Source organism: Podarcis cretensis (assembly GCF_951804945.1).
Source record: "Podarcis cretensis genome assembly, chromosome: 13".
Taxonomy (NCBI): Eukaryota; Metazoa; Chordata; class Lepidosauria; order Squamata; family Lacertidae; genus Podarcis; species Podarcis cretensis.
The window spans coordinates 38,142,764-38,157,830 of NC_137182.1; the positions used below are offsets into that span (position 1 = coordinate 38,142,764).

Below are 15,067 nucleotides of genomic sequence, written 5' to 3' on the forward strand. Positions count from 1 at the left end.
ATCCACAGCTAAAGTTTTTCCTCTGCTTTCTCACAAGATGCTGTTGAAAAGGCAAAATGTTATTCTTCTATCAGTATGAGAAGGCTTCAAAAAGCTAATGAATAGGCTCTGTCAAAGCACGCCTGAGAACTGAGTCTTATCTCACTCTAGTTGCAACACATCTTGCACACAGTGAACGCAAGGCTCCTCGACCCACCCCCTTGGCAATCAATAAAACAATTAGAATCTGTAAAAGACTGTTAATGAAACAGCCACTAATAATCTAAACATCACAAATATAGCACAAGTCATACTATAGAATAAACAAATCAATATGGCATGTATAATCTATAAAACAATAGTAACAAAATTAACAAAACAGCAACTAAAAAAATGAGCTAAGCTTGCCTACACACTTACCTCATATAATGCTAATATTATTACATATACAATACAATACTATTTACATAAACACCAGAACATCACAGTTGACTTCAACGATTTTATGATTTTCTCACTTGAAGACGTTACTAATAACTGCAAATAATAACATATTTTACAAGGGACATTTGAACACTGTTATTTTCATTCACATATAAAATATGTTTTTCCCCCATGTAGTTGAAAATGAATGTTTGTTTGTTTGTCTTTTTAAAAAACTTTTGTTTGCATCTGGGGACATGTAAAGAAAAGACGAGAATCAGCGGTCCTCCAAGTGCTGCTGAACTACTACCACTCCTAGCAGCCTTAGACAGCTCATGCGGGCTGATGAGAGCACTAGTTTGGTCTAGAAGGCACCAGGCAGGCAAAGATCAATGTAGCACACATGTGAAACCACCTCCGAAGACTTCACCTGAAAGACAAGGTAGAAATATTTCCCTCAATACCACCCAGCTGTGGCCTCTTCTGTAACATCAAGAATCCCCAAGCACCCCCAAAAAACCTCAATTTGGGTTTCTTTGTTTCCTTTTTAAAGAGGAGGCATATTGAGTTGGAGAAAAACAAATTATCTCACCTAGTGTACATGCTCCCTTTGGAAACGCCGATCCAAAGTCAATATATAGCCAAGGAGTACAGTGACCAGACCACCTATGACAAAGCGAATGATGTTCACCAGGGTGTGATCGCTCTCTGAAAAGGAAAAGAATAAATCAAGTTGCAGACCCACTCACAGTGACTCCTGCCCCAGGGAGAAAAGGCCTAGACAATGTTAGGTGTGGCAAACTGCACAAGACAATGTTCTGGGATTTAAAAAATTAGCTTTTATTGATTACAGTTGTAGGTAGACTTTGGCTGAGAATCTGATTAACGTTAATATAAAAGTAGTTTACTCACAGATTCATTCAGGTTCACAGACATATCCCTGAAGGCAGACTTTGGTTACTTAACAACTAGAACTATTCCATAAAAAAGTTAGTCCCAAGTGACTGCGACTAAGCAGTCACTTCTCCAAACACACAGCAACATACAAAATGGAGAACACACACTGATCAGAACATGGAGGCCGTGTGCTCCTCCAATCTAGTACAACAGACCAGACCCTCTTCAAGTCACATGTAGTGGAAGTCTGTCCCAGCTCAGGAGGAAACAGGAAGTCTTCTCCTGAGTGGTACAAAACACCCCCTAACATGTCCACTGTAGGAATGTTGTACTTGACTGCAGTTTTACATCCCACAGGAAGTTCTATGGCCTGTTTGCTCTTATACTTGGCTTCTGGGCAGACTTCCCACTAGATCCCTCTAACAGGTCCCCTGTGATCACACTTGCTTTGGGTTGGAGGTGTTGCACCACTTTACCCAAGTTTGTACCAGTTTATATCTAGTTTGTACCCAGTAGCATTTTTTCATGATTCATGTCAATTTCAGAATTAACTAAATAAGGTTCAAAGCATTTGGGTGATAGCCAGCCAGTAATACTCAGAGTAGATCCATTGAAATGCAAGAGATTCACTTTGGTCCATTGATTTCAAGGGCCCTACTCTGAGTATGACTTAGTTGGATAGGAACCTGTTAAACCAAATAATATAGTAAGGCACACTGTTAGATAGCCAAGTCAGAAACCATACCTGATATCAGGAGTTCTATTGGGTAACTCTGTAGTGATAATGCCTTTGGCCTTCTTTCGGCTACATAGCTGCAACTGTAGCTCCCTTTGTTGTCCCAGCTGACATTGTGAATGGACAATGTACCATGATATAATTCACTTTCCATGGTCCAGTTTAGTGATGGGTCTCCATCCTTATGGAGATAGAACATCATGGCTTCTTTCCCTGTTTCACACCTGATTGTGACTTGTTCTCCAAAGGCAACCAAGTTGCTAGGACTCATGGAAATCGTTGGTATATATAAATTAGGATCTGTCCACAGAAAAAAGCCCCCAGAAGTGAGATGACCATCAGCACAACATGGCGGAAACTGTTCTCAGGGACAGTGTAGAAAGCTGAAGCAGGATCTTAGGAAGATAGGAAGCTTATACTGAATCAAGATCATTGGCCCATCTAACTCAGTATTTTCTACACTGACTGGCAGTGGTTCTGGCAGAGTTCCAGGCAGGGGACACTTCCAGCCCTACTTGGAAATCCTGGGAACTGAACCTGAGACCTTTGGCATGCAAAGCAGACACCCTACCACTAAGCTATGACCCATCCTCTTAGAGCAAGGGTTGAGAACCTCTTTCAGCCCAAAGGCTGTATACCCTTCTGGGCAACATTCTGGGGGCCACATGCCATTGGTCAGTGGGGCCAATGTGGAGAGAACAATGAATACACACTTTAACTTTGAACAATAGGGTAGTTTCAAGGGCACATTGCAGTCAGGCAAAAACACACAGTTACAAACATAACTGAACCAGACACATAAACAATAAGCAAAACACAAAAAATTACATGACTGAATCAAGCAATTTGCACACAAAGCATAATAAGATCTATTTAAAGTATTTTTAAAAATATACTTAATACCCTGGTCCTTCTCACCCCCAAACCCTTTTCCTTGGCAGGGTGCCTCTTTGTGGGCATGGGTATCTTCTACTGGGAAAGCCAGCCAGGTAGGTGATACTACTCACTGGGCAGCCTGCCAGAGTCTGGAATGTGGGCCAGAGCTAGGCTGCTGCAGACCACTTCCCTCTTCCTGCTGCTTTGGCTGGCAGAGAGGGCTTGCTACTGCTCTTGAGGCAGCCGCCACCTCTGGCCTGTATGCAGTTGGTGGGCAGCCCTGAGGAGCTGCCACCACCAACACCTCGCACCACCGCAGCAGCAGCCCCAGCGGAGCACTCCAGTTTGCCATGGCCACCTCTGAGGGGACCTCCAGCCACTCCTCGCTGCCTCCCCCACTGCCTCCCTCAAGTGGCGAGGATGCTAGCAAGGACTAGCAGGGCAGCAGCCAGGTGATGGCCGCCATAAAGGGAACCCACCGAAGAAGCCAGCAGGAGAGCCATTCCCAGGCACCATTTATCTTGATTTGCTTGCACAAAGCTTATGTGGAGATTAGAGCACATCCAGTCTTGACTAAGCATCCATTCTGATTTATTTATGGGGCAAGTTATACCAAAATATGCCATGCTGGGCACCAAAATTCATTAGTTTAGAAGATTGTGAATGAAGATCCTCACCTACTAGGTAAAGGTCCACGGTATTACTTGCCTCCGAGATGAAGGGCCCTGATTGGGGTCTATAATTGCAGTAGTAGCTTCCTCCGTCAGCTTCACTCACATTGTTGATGAGGAACACAGCATCAGAGCTACTTGTCTCCACTGACTGTAATTCCTTCTTACCATCATCCTTATAAAGATACCATGCCTTATATGAATTATTGACAGAGCACTGAATGGTGATGTTTTTCCCCAACTGTGGCACTGGACTAGGATGAAAAGAAATGCTGGGCCTGGGTAGATCAGGATCTGCGAGAAAAAATGCATATGGAATCACTATTCTACTCATGACTGAGGAACTAAACCATTTCACCGGCAAAAAAATTACACTGTTGCTAGCTCATCCTCTAGACAAGGGCAGTCCTAAAATGTGCATGTCTAGAGGATGAGCTAGCAGCAGTGCAGTGTTGGCAAACATCCTTAACCCACTTGCTAACTGGATTGTCCATACAGTTGTCATACGCTCAGATTCAGACCACATTCATGCCCTTTGTGCTGAATCAAGCTGTTCTGTCTTTTGAGATTTCACAGACATTGTGCTAGCGATTTCGAGGTTATCCTCACCAATATGATGCTAGAAACTTGCTGTTCTTTTCAGGGTGAAAAAAACTGCCACTCACTATTCTTAGCTGAATTCTGGGGTTATTCCCTCTTTCTCCACTCATGTGACATCATTGCATCTGTTCCTAAAAAGACTTACTTAACCAGCTTATGTCGTGCCATCGTGTATATGGACCTCAGAATAGATTGGTATACTTGTGGCAATTGTTGGTTCTCTCCTCAGCCAAAATGTTCTAAAGTAGTTCTTGATTAAAATCCATGAACACCCAACCCATTCCTAGACTATCACTGTCAGTCCATCCCTTCTGCGCTCCTATCACACAAAACTCCAGAGCCAGTAGGTGCAGAGGTGCCCACCTGATTCTGATGCCATTGCAGCTTAGCTGGATGGAGCAGGGTGACAGAGCCAATCTCATGCTCTCGCTGATGTGCCTGCACACCCCAGCCTCACCACCACTCTTGCCCACTCCAACTCCATCCTGGTACACTGCAGTGAAGCTGGTGTTACAAGAGTGACTCCACCCCATTTCAGAGATTGCTACTGCCCCAATCTGTTAGGAGTCACAACTATGCAACCTGGGTCTTTACAAACAACAACAAAAGAGCCTAGTTACTGCAAAACATGATGCAGAATTCTAAGTAGAGAAGGTTGGTGGGGGGCAGTCTTCTTTTTAGTTTCTCTCAGTTCCCTAGGGCAGGAACGGAATCCTAAAGAGCATGGCACATGTTAGGAGCATAGGAAGCTGCTATTGTCTATTCTGATCAGCATCTGTTCCCCAGAGTTTCAGACAGAGGCATTCCCAGCCACACCTGGAGATGTTGTGGGTTAAACTTGGGACCTTCTGCATGCAAAGCAGATGTTCTACCACTAAGCTACAGCCTTTGATATGTCTGTTCAGTTATCCAGAACATGCAGCTTCCTTTGTACTTTCCTATTAGACATAGAACAGATCCTGTAGCTACAACTCAAATAATACCCAAAATTAAGAACAAGGCATGGGACTAGGTAGGATATGGGCAAAGTTAGTTCTCGTACCTGTTATCTGGATTGTCACGAAGTCACTGGGCTCTGAGATGATAAAAGGTTTCTCCTTGGCACTGTACCTGCAGCTATAGTTCCCTCCATCCTCCAAGTTAGCATCTTTCATGAAGAATGTGCCCATGTTCCCAATAATCTCTATGACTTGAAGAGGCATTTGTTTTCCAGTCTTCTCGAAAAGGAACTTTGCAGCCCAGTGTTGGCTTTGGCAATTGATAGTGGCATTTCCACCCCGGACAACCCACTGAGTATGAGCCAGGGTGATGTTGGGTTTGGATAACTTGGGATCTGTGCAAAGGAAGAAATCGATCGGCGAAGGCTATTCCAAGCCAATATTTGCTCTGACAATGGATGGTGACATTTACCCCTGAGGGTGATCCATTGAGTGTGGGTCAGAGAACTGATAGACTTGGGTAACACGAGAACTGTGCAAAGGAGGAAATGAGACAACAAGGAACCACCCCCATCACCAGTGCTGTGAATGTTAACAGCCTTCTGCACAGTTAACCAAGATAGTGCCCTCCAGAAGTTGTTGCCTGCCATCTTGTCCATCACTTCAGGGAAGCAAAATATCTTCAGTCAGCCTATTGGTCATTTTTTCCCCATGTTAGAGCACCTGGTCCTTTAGAACTCCATGATAGATAGACATTATAAGCTTCTCCCCAGAGAAAGATTTGGCAGTTTGCTCTTATTTATTTATTGAAAACATTTCTTTCTCCTCCCTCCCTCCCTCCCTCCCTCCCTCCCTCCCTTTCTTTAACTGACTGAGATGTCTGCACTTGTTACAATTTCTTCCCTTCATTCTCTGCCTTCATTTCAGTCCCAGCCCAAAGGTTTTCTTCCTGAGCTTCCTTTGAGGCTTGTACCCTATTTTCATTTCCTTGTTCGTGAAAACTGGTGTTAAGCCAAAAGTGTTTGTATGAGGACTTTCAGCTATAAATTGAGCCCTCACCTGTACTAGGCATTTTAAAGCACGGTAATACCAGTTGTTTCTTCCCACAAAGAATACTGGGACTTAATTGGTATCCTCACCTAGTACAAACAGCTCCACACGGTCACTGGTCTCCGAAGAGGTAAAGAACTGTGAGGGCTCTGTGTAGCTGCAGTAGAAGCTCCCTCCATCCTCCCAGTCCATTTTGTTGATACTGAAGTTCTTCCTGTCCTCATTTGTCACTGCTATTTGTAGGTTCTTCTTGTCTTTAGCCTTATGAAGATAGAACCTCTTGCTCTGACCTTGGGCTGAGCACTGAATGGTGACTTTGCTTCCCAGTTGTGCAATGTAGCCTGGGATCAGGGAGATATTGGGGCGGGCTATGTTCTGATCTATGAACAGAAAGCATATTAAATAGTGCATGTAGCATCGCAAAACATCCACCCATGCTTTGTACACATTGTACACAGTGTAATTGTACACATGCTTAGGATGAGTAAGTCTCGTTGAGTTTCGTGGTGTTTAGGAATGAATCCTAGGCCATTTTGCAAAGAGAAACATGAGGCCTGCAGGAGTTTGTTTTCTGAATAGTCAGAAACAAAAGCTGACATCCATTTTTTGTTTTATGTAAGTGGTCATTTGTAAATTACCCATCCCATGGATCATTGTAGCAATGTACAAATGAAAATACAATAAAACAAAGAAAACACTGCTTCATGAAAACATAATAATACTATCACCAGAATAATCAATGATCAAGGACTTTTATTTCTGGGCAGGCCTCCCAGAAAAGAAAAGTCTTATGCATTTTACAAAATAAATAGTGTCAGAGCCTTGTGTCCTTTCTCCCAGTGGAAACTAGCATATAAACATTCATTATCTTCTTCTGAATTTTATTGTGCCAAAATTGTCAAATGTGAAATTTTAATAAAATTACTGATCTTTTTTGAAATTTCAGCCTTGTTGAAAACAATTATTTTATTTTAAAATGCAGTTATTAAATGACACAGTAGCATGTGCGACTATGGAAAAGACATCACATGTGTTGTGTGTCCCACTCATGACAGAGATTCTCATCCCTCTCCTTGTGTGAAAAGAATAATCTCTGGGCACCATTATTCTGCCTTTATCAGGACTACGCAAAATGGCCCCCTATGGATGTTGCTGGACTACGGCTCCCATCAACCCTGATCATTGACTATGCTGGATGAGGCTGATAGGACCTGGAGTCTCAACAAGACTCTCACTCATTACTCCTCAGGCTGATAATCAAGAACATTATTAAAAAATGTAGCTGGGATGCAGTGGGTATCCATCTTCTCAGGTATCTCAGGTTCAAAGCAGCCTTCAATAATTTAAGTTATCTCTCACACCATAGTAGCAGATTTCTCATGGCACTCAGTTTGGGAATGCCTGAGCTCTCTTCATGAATACTAGTGAATGTTTGTTCCCTTTGAATGGGGCCACCTCCAGGTTTGTGGAACAGGGGTTGGGGAAGGACTCAGCAAAGTGCCCATTGGCTGGCCTCTTCCTATTTCCATGGGTCTTCCAGTGGCTTTACTTGGTGGCAGCAGCAGTGAGCAGCAACTGTATCCCAGTAGAGCCACCATGCTAATTTCCCACATTACATTGGGGCATGATGGGAATTTAAAATGGCAGCATCCATCCCCACAGTTCTCATGGGAACCTCATAAAAATGATTTGAAGTGTGGCCAGGGAAGGTAGACACAGCAGTGGGCCCTGCTGGGGCTCTGACAGCTGCCTGAGGATGCCAAATGCTAGTGCTATCTCTGCCTCTGAATAAAATATAATGTGAGGGAAACAAAGACAGGCCCACTTTTATTCTGTACTGAAATACAAATTAAGATTGCAACCGTATACATGCTTACCTGGGGATAAGCCTCATTGAACTCAATGGAGGCTTATTTCTCAGTAGACATGGTACACCTAAACCCCAAATAAATAATGAGTCATGGGAGAGGTATGTAAATGCAAAGTTCACTCTCTTACCTGTCATTAGCAATCTCACAAGTTCACTAGTCTTTGAGATGATGAAAGGTTTTGACTTGCTGTACCTGCAGCTATATTCTCCTGTATGCGCCTGGTCTAGATTGGAGACGAAGCATTGAGCTGTGGTCTCATCAGTCCCCAAGCATGGCTGAAGCATCTCTTCTCCAGACTTTTGGATATAGAACCTCGTGGAAAAAATTTTGCTTTGACATTGGAAAGTGACATTTCCCCCAAAAGCAACCAGCTCAGTGGGGCCCAGAGAGATAACGGGTCTAGGAAAGTAGGGATCTGTAAGAAGGGAGAAGTTGGTTAATGAAGGACTCTCCATCTTTGCTGTGGCTTGTTTACACCATGCAATTTTGTGTGGTGGAAGGGTGCATAATGGAAAGGGAAACACTCCATGTGTCCTTCAGCCTGGAAAGACATCTACCCAACTCTACCTAAGCTCCAACACTCTCTAGAATCAAGACGGACGTTCACTAATGGAAGCAGCTATGATGCTGTAAACCAGGAATTTGGTGGGAAACATGAGAAGAAATAGGAAGGCCTTTTTCATCCCCTTTACTTATGTGAATCTTCAAATGTCCTTAGACTCCAGCTCCCATTGGCCTCTGCAAGTATAATCAATGGTCAGAGGATGATGGGACTTGTAATCCAGCAACATCAAGGGGGAGGGGTACAGGTCTTCCAACCCTGCTCTTCATAGTCCAGGTACTCTAATGCTAGAATACAAACATCCAGCAAGCTGGATCACTATATTTGTCTTGGAGACAGTGAATCAGAACCCTTACCTATGACAAACAACTCCAAATCATCACTGGACTTGGAGGAGATAAAATCCCCTGAAGGTACTCTGTAGTTGCAGCGATATTTGCCTGCATGATGCTCTTGCACTTCTCTAATGTTAAATGTGGTCGTGTCTCCATCTGGTTTCACAGAATCTGGTTTCATCTTATCTGCATCAGTATGGAGATAGAACTTTTGGATTGGACGTTGGGTTGCCTCTTTGAATGAGCACTGAATAGACACATTACTTCCCAGGTAAATCAGCTTCTTTGGGTAGGGGGTGATATTTGGCTTCGGTAGCTTGAGATCTGTGAGGATGAAGTCAACTAAGAATGTGAAAATAATGAGGATGAATGCATAAAATTCATGCCGCCGAATGTAGCCAATTACCACAGGGTTACGGCCAGCAGCAGCACAACAGGAAGGATTGAAGGTGAAAGTGGATGCACTATACAATAGTGCAGAGGTTGCCAACTTTTGGGGGCTAGTAGGCACATTTCAAATGTTGAGGTGGTGCCCTGGGTGCCAGTTACAAAATGGCTTCTGTGGGAGTGTGGCATAAGACAAAATGGCCGCCACATCTAAAAGAGCTGAAAAAGAAGCAGGGTCACACAATAGTGCAGGCCTGCAGTCACTCAGATCCACCCCCTCCCTGTCAATAGGAAAAAGGTCCCCACATCAGCTACTGACACACTCACAGAAAAGTTATTTGCACCTCTCCTTTGTTGAGAACAGATTGGGTGTCCAAACTGGCAACAACTGAAATGTGGGCCTGTTTAAGGATGTGTGTTCAGTGCAGAGAAGACTGAACCATGAAGAGTGGGCAGCATTGCAGGGCTGTCTTTTTTAGGGGACATTTGCTAAGACTTTTGTGAGTGCCATAGGGGGTAATGGCAGGGACACTGGCGCCCACGGGCATTGTGTTGGCAAACCCTGTGATAATGAGATGTACACCAGCTTAAACACAGGAACAGGAACAGGAATGTCTATTCAGCTCTAAATGATCTGCAGATCCATTATAGAAAGTGATCAGCACAAAAGCCTGGACCCATTTGTCTATATTTTGTCAGGTTTTACCCACCCTGCAGGGAATACCATGCTTGTAAATATTACCCAATTCTCTCACTTTAATAATTTCCCCATCTTACATCAAGGTTCAGATCCAGGTCCAAAATGCTTCAGACTGAAGCAGGGGGTTCTCAGAAGTATCACATCATGGTCCAAATGTAGGGCTTGTCCACAATGAAGTCTAATATGGACTTGAAGTGGCTTGTATTCTCAATAATTTAATGTCATCCACTGCAAGGAACTGCGATTTTTCACATTTTCGCTTTTGAATTCAGCTTTCCCCTGAATCTCACTCTCTGTGTTTGAACCAGCAGTCTCGTTTTGTGAGCTGAGGCACCGTGAAAGAACTGCGGTGGCGGGAAAGAGGTGGGGACCTTTCTATTCCCGAGGAGTGGACCAGAGGGAAGCCTTCCTATGGACCCTCTCTGCTCCCCTCCCCAGGAAAGGCCACCCCTGGAGCCATCTGCCATTGGTCGATTTGCAGGTAGGTCATATTCACGTCATACAGATGATGGGATATTCCTGAAGTCTCCTATCTGCCAGAGGGCCTAGCAGGGAAGGGTTCCTTCAGGCAATGGCAGAGGGGAGGGGGAGGGGGGAGGAAGAGGTGGAGCATCTGGCCACAATGCCACACTACTTGCAGGTGAGCAGAATTGGGCCTGCTTTAGCAGAAAGCATCACAGGGCTTCCTTGGCTATGCCTGTCAGCCCTGTACGGTTGTCCTTGTGTGACTGACCTGTGGTGTCATCACGGGGACAGCTCCTGATTTTGAGGCGAGAGGTGATATTTCCATGGATTTTGCAGTCATATCTGCCATTTCAAGGATTTTCTGATTGATGTGTGTCTCTCCTTTGGGACTGGGTGAGTTTACACCATGCTGGTCATCATTCTACAGGCACTGTGGCGACACATGTTCCTCCCTTGTGCAATTAGTGTACAGGATTAGCTCTGCCTAATGTGCATTACAGGGTCAGTGTGTTAAACACACAAACACACACGGGGGAAATTCTAGTGTATTTCTGCACTGCTGGTCCACTCCAAGGTTGGTGATATGTTATTGCTGCATGAGAACTTTGCTAGCCCATATCTACATTATGTCCTTCATCTAGCAGATGGAAATATTAATGAACCAAGTTTCAGTGACCCCAGGATGCTATTCTGAGATACCGAGGAGTAATCTGAGGCAAGACCATACCTGTTATCAGCAACTCCAGTGGTTCACTGCATTCTGAACTAGACTTGCTTGAATTGTGATAGAAACAGGTGTACATTCCTCCATCCTTTGAGCTCACATTAGTAATGGGGAAATGAGCCGATCCTTTGTCTCCCGGTCTTGGACTGGCTATCGTCTGATGACCTTTTTTCAGGTAGAAAGTCAGCCCTTCAGTAGTGGGTGCCTTACAAAGGATGGTGACATTTCCTCTAGGCAAGACTCTCCAATTGGGAGTCAATGAGATTTTGGGAGCAGGAAGGAGGATCTCACTGGATTAACAGGGAAAGGAGGAGGAGGAGGAGGAGGAGGAGGGGGAGGGGGAGGGGGAGGGGGAGGAGAAGGAGAAGGAGGAGGAGGAGGAGGAGAAGAAGAAAAAGAAGAAGGAGAAGGAGAAGAAGAAAGTATTTCCAAAATTTATATCCCGGGCAGGTGAAAAAATGCACACTGCATGAAACAATCAATTACTTATAAAATATATAATGGCCACCAAGGGCCACCAAAATGTTGTCTATGAGCCTGATGGCACCCTTGAGATCTTCCCTTGGTGCTCATGAAGTCTTTGAGTCCCCTCCTGAAATTCACTGTCCCCTTGCTCATGTTCATATGCCGGGGGCAGTGGTGGTGATGAAGCCCTATGTGTTTTCCAAGGCTCAGATTAATTATAAGCCACACTTTCTCTGGCTGGGTGGCTGAATCAGGGGAGAGAACAGAGACATAACCAGTGAGTTTGGTAACCACTCAAAAATTCAAAAGGCCCAAGCATCCCAATTTTGTTTTGTTTTTAATGCAAGGTATGTATGTGCACAGTCCTGCTTCAGCTGCAGGAAAACTTTTAGACCAATTTGCATCAGAATGAATAATGAACACTTCACACAGCTAAGGATGGTAGAGTTTGAGTCTGGTAGAGTCTTTATAGGTTGCTATGGAAATGCTAGTAGCCATCATGTTTGCTTCATTGGGGGGGGGGGGGTTGGAGCTGCCAGAACATTATTAATCTAACTAAATTGATGATAATGGTGAGATTTTTTTTTTTGCTAAATCTGATAGAAGCAAATAGGTAAGGCTATATAAAGAGCAAGGGGCTAGGTGCAGCTCTGACTAAATAAAGTATCTTTACTCTTGGTTCATCGGTGAATTTTTATATATATAAAAAACTCCCCTGCCCCAGATCTCAGTTCTCTGTGGACTCAGTGTGCTGCATCTTTTTGTACTCCATGGTCTAGTGTCTCCATGGTCCAGTGGGAAGGGAGTGGTCAACCTTGAAAAGTCAGTAGAGCTGATAGGGTTAGTAGGAAGAGTGATACACTGATCCTTAGCTTGGAAAAGTCCATAAAGGTGAAGCATTTGAAGCAGAAGGCCATTCAAGGGAGCGAGGGGCTGCGACTACATCATCATCATCATTTTTAATTTGTATACCGCTTTTCTATCTTACAATACTCAAGGCGGTATACAAGCTGAAGAAACAAAAAATGTACATTAGAACAATGTAATGCAATACGAAAATGTCATAATAAAACATAACTTTAAAATAGGCAACCTCCATCAAAAAAGTAACATTCAACAATCATTAGAATAGTATAAAATAATAATCAACATATAAAAGTTAAACAGAAATCCACTCAACAGTTACAATAATATCTAAACTATAATCAATAAAACAACGGCAAGCCACAGTACATAAAACAATACAATACACATTGAGAAGCAGAGAGTGGGGCAAGGCAGGTGGAAGGAGGCCTTGCCTGATGGAGTCTCTCCCCTCACAGTTCTTCCTCCAGGCACAGCTTCCTTATGAGGAGACCCAGGGCCGGAGGGTGGGGCAAGGCAGGTGGAAGGAGGCCTTGCCTGATGGAGTCTCTCCCCTCACAGTTCTTCTTCCAGGACCAGCTCCTGTATGAGGACTCCTAGGGCCGGAGGGTGGGGCAAGGCAGGTGGAAGGAGGCCTTGCCTGATGGAGTCTCTCCTCTCCCCTTTGAAGGCCATGGTTTTCCTACATGTGCAATGGTACTGAATAACCCATACCACACAATGGTAAATGGGGTCCTACAAATCAAGCCTTAGAACCTGCAAGATATTGTAATAGACAAATCTCCCTCCCTCCTCCATGCAGACCTGTCTCAAAGCTCCGCAGGTCAACGTAACATAGTCCAAACATTCTTTGCCCCAACATTTCCTTACCTTTGAACACATTTTTCTCTTGATCTGGAGAGCAACCTAGAAAGAGGAGGGAAAAACAATTACTGAACAGGTCCCATGGCAATATGCTTTACTGCTGAACTATCACAATCAATATCCCCCATTCATTTTTGACTCAGATCAGAGATAAGGCACTCGTGGCCTTCAGGTGTTGCTGAACTACAAATCCCATCATCCCTGCCTATTGGCCAAGCTGGCAGGGGCTGATGGGAGTTAGAGTCCAGCAAGGACTAGAGTACCACAGACTCGCCACCCTTGATGCAGATCTGTAAGTTTTGCCCAACTAGACCCCACGACACTTGCCATTTCTGAAATTAAACATCTCTCCCTCCCCATCTCTTAGTCTTTCACACATACTCCCACTGGAAAATGTTCTTTTCTCCAGTTCCCAGTTCTAGGCACTCCTTGGCTTTTGAGATTCTCACCAAAGCAACAGGATGCTGGCAGCAAGAGCCATGAGGCAATGCTGGGTCCCCAGGGGCTAGATCCAACCTCAGTGTCTTCTGCTCTGTTAATGCTCTGCTTTTCTTGAGCCCCCAGATTTGATGTAATGACACAGGAAACTGGGTTCAGGCATTATCTATCACCCAGTCCGTAACTCATGAGCCTCTGACATGCACACTTATAATCAGCAGGAAAAATCTCCTGTGATCAGATATCCATTGACTCAGGAAGGCAGCTCTTCAAATACAAATGTTCACAAAACCCATTCTGTGCTACTGAGATTAGATTGCTGACAGTTACGGAAAATACAGATGATAAAATTCTGGCTTTGTACTAAAAGAAAGATAAATAAGCCTTTCAAAGACCTTAAAGGCCAGATCACCTTTATAGGCTCCTTGTTCCTACTCTGTTGCTGGCTACTGTGCAGGGAGACTAAGGGTGGGCCAATATGTCAATTTGAGTTTCTCTCTCTTTCTCGTTTTTCTAGTCTTAAGATCAAGGCTCCACATTTTCATGTTTGCAATTTTGAAAAACATTTATTTGTAAAAGATAGCAATAGAATGAAATGCCAGCTGAGTGTTGTTTTAATTCTCGAGTCTGGTCATTTTAATGGTGACAGTTCCTTCTTTAAAATCAGTCTATCTGAATTTATTGGGACAGGTGGAAGCAATGAAAAAAAACCAAAAAGACAAACAGTTAAGATTGAACTTGAGGTTTGCCCAAACGTTATCCCCCTCCAAAAAAGAAGGAAGGAAGGAAGGAAGGAAGGAAGGAAGGAAGGAAGGAAGGAAGGAAAGAGCAGCTGCCAGCTGTATACCATGACAAGAAGGTCTGACTGCATTTAATAAGGAAGTGGAATTTTCTACCGCCATTTCTTCTGTTCCTGTTGTATGTATTGAACCACTCCTGAAAGTGAAATAGCTGGTCTGTTATTTTGTAGCCTTCATCAAGAAGGTAATGTATCAAGGAAGAAGCCAAAGGGAACTTTCTGTCATGGCTTTAATATTTTTAAATTAAGATGTAGATTTCCATTCAACAGAAGAGAACAACAACAACAACAACAACAACAAAACATCGAAGCACAATTTCAGCCAATGCCAGCCATGGATGGTGTTGTGGGCTGGTACCCATGATGTCACAAAGCTGCCTTATTTCTCAATCCCAGAACAGTTTTGCAACAGCCAGCGGCTTC

General features: G+C 43.9%; 1 protein-coding gene and 1 long non-coding RNA gene across 3 annotated transcripts; one reads left to right on the top strand and one right to left on the bottom strand.

Annotated features, from left to right (window-relative positions):
- Positions 1–687: 687 nt before the first annotated feature.
- Positions 688–14,519, bottom strand: LOC307201840 (immunoglobulin superfamily member 1-like). Of its 2 annotated transcripts, XM_079951313.1 has the most exons (11): positions 13,857–14,518; positions 13,414–13,449; positions 11,218–11,504; positions 8,960–9,262; positions 8,169–8,456; positions 6,260–6,550; positions 5,225–5,515; positions 3,589–3,876; positions 2,045–2,335; positions 995–1,110; positions 688–832 (listed from the first exon to the last, which is right to left on the bottom strand). In XM_079951313.1, exons 1-10 carry the CDS (start codon positions 13,886–13,888, stop codon positions 995–997), a joined length of 2,223 nt encoding a protein of 740 aa, XP_079807439.1. In that variant the 5' UTR covers positions 13,889–14,518; the 3' UTR covers positions 688–832. The 2 variants fall into 2 exon arrangements, with proteins under 2 accessions (XP_079807439.1, XP_079807440.1); XM_079951314.1 differs by lacking the exon at positions 2,045–2,335 and having other exon boundaries at positions 13,857–14,519.
- On the top strand, positions 744–5,218 carry LOC307201841. The gene is made up of 3 exons (XR_013832766.1): positions 744–844; positions 2,977–3,024; positions 4,226–5,218. It is a non-coding gene; the product is annotated as an uncharacterized lncRNA (long non-coding RNA).
- Positions 14,520–15,067: the final 548 nt, after the last annotated feature.

Coding starts and splice junctions, on each gene's coding strand:
- LOC307201840 (XM_079951313.1), bottom strand. CDS start 13,888: ATGGCTCTTGCTGCCAGCATCCTGTTGCTTTG. Junction 9,263..11,217: donor ACTGGAGTTGCTGATAACAG/GTATGGTCTTGC, acceptor TCATCCTCACAG/ATCTCAAGCTACCGAAGCCA. Junction 2,336..3,588: donor CGTGGACCTTTACCTAGTAG/GTGAGGATCTTC, acceptor TTCTGTGGACAG/ATCCTAATTTATATATACCA.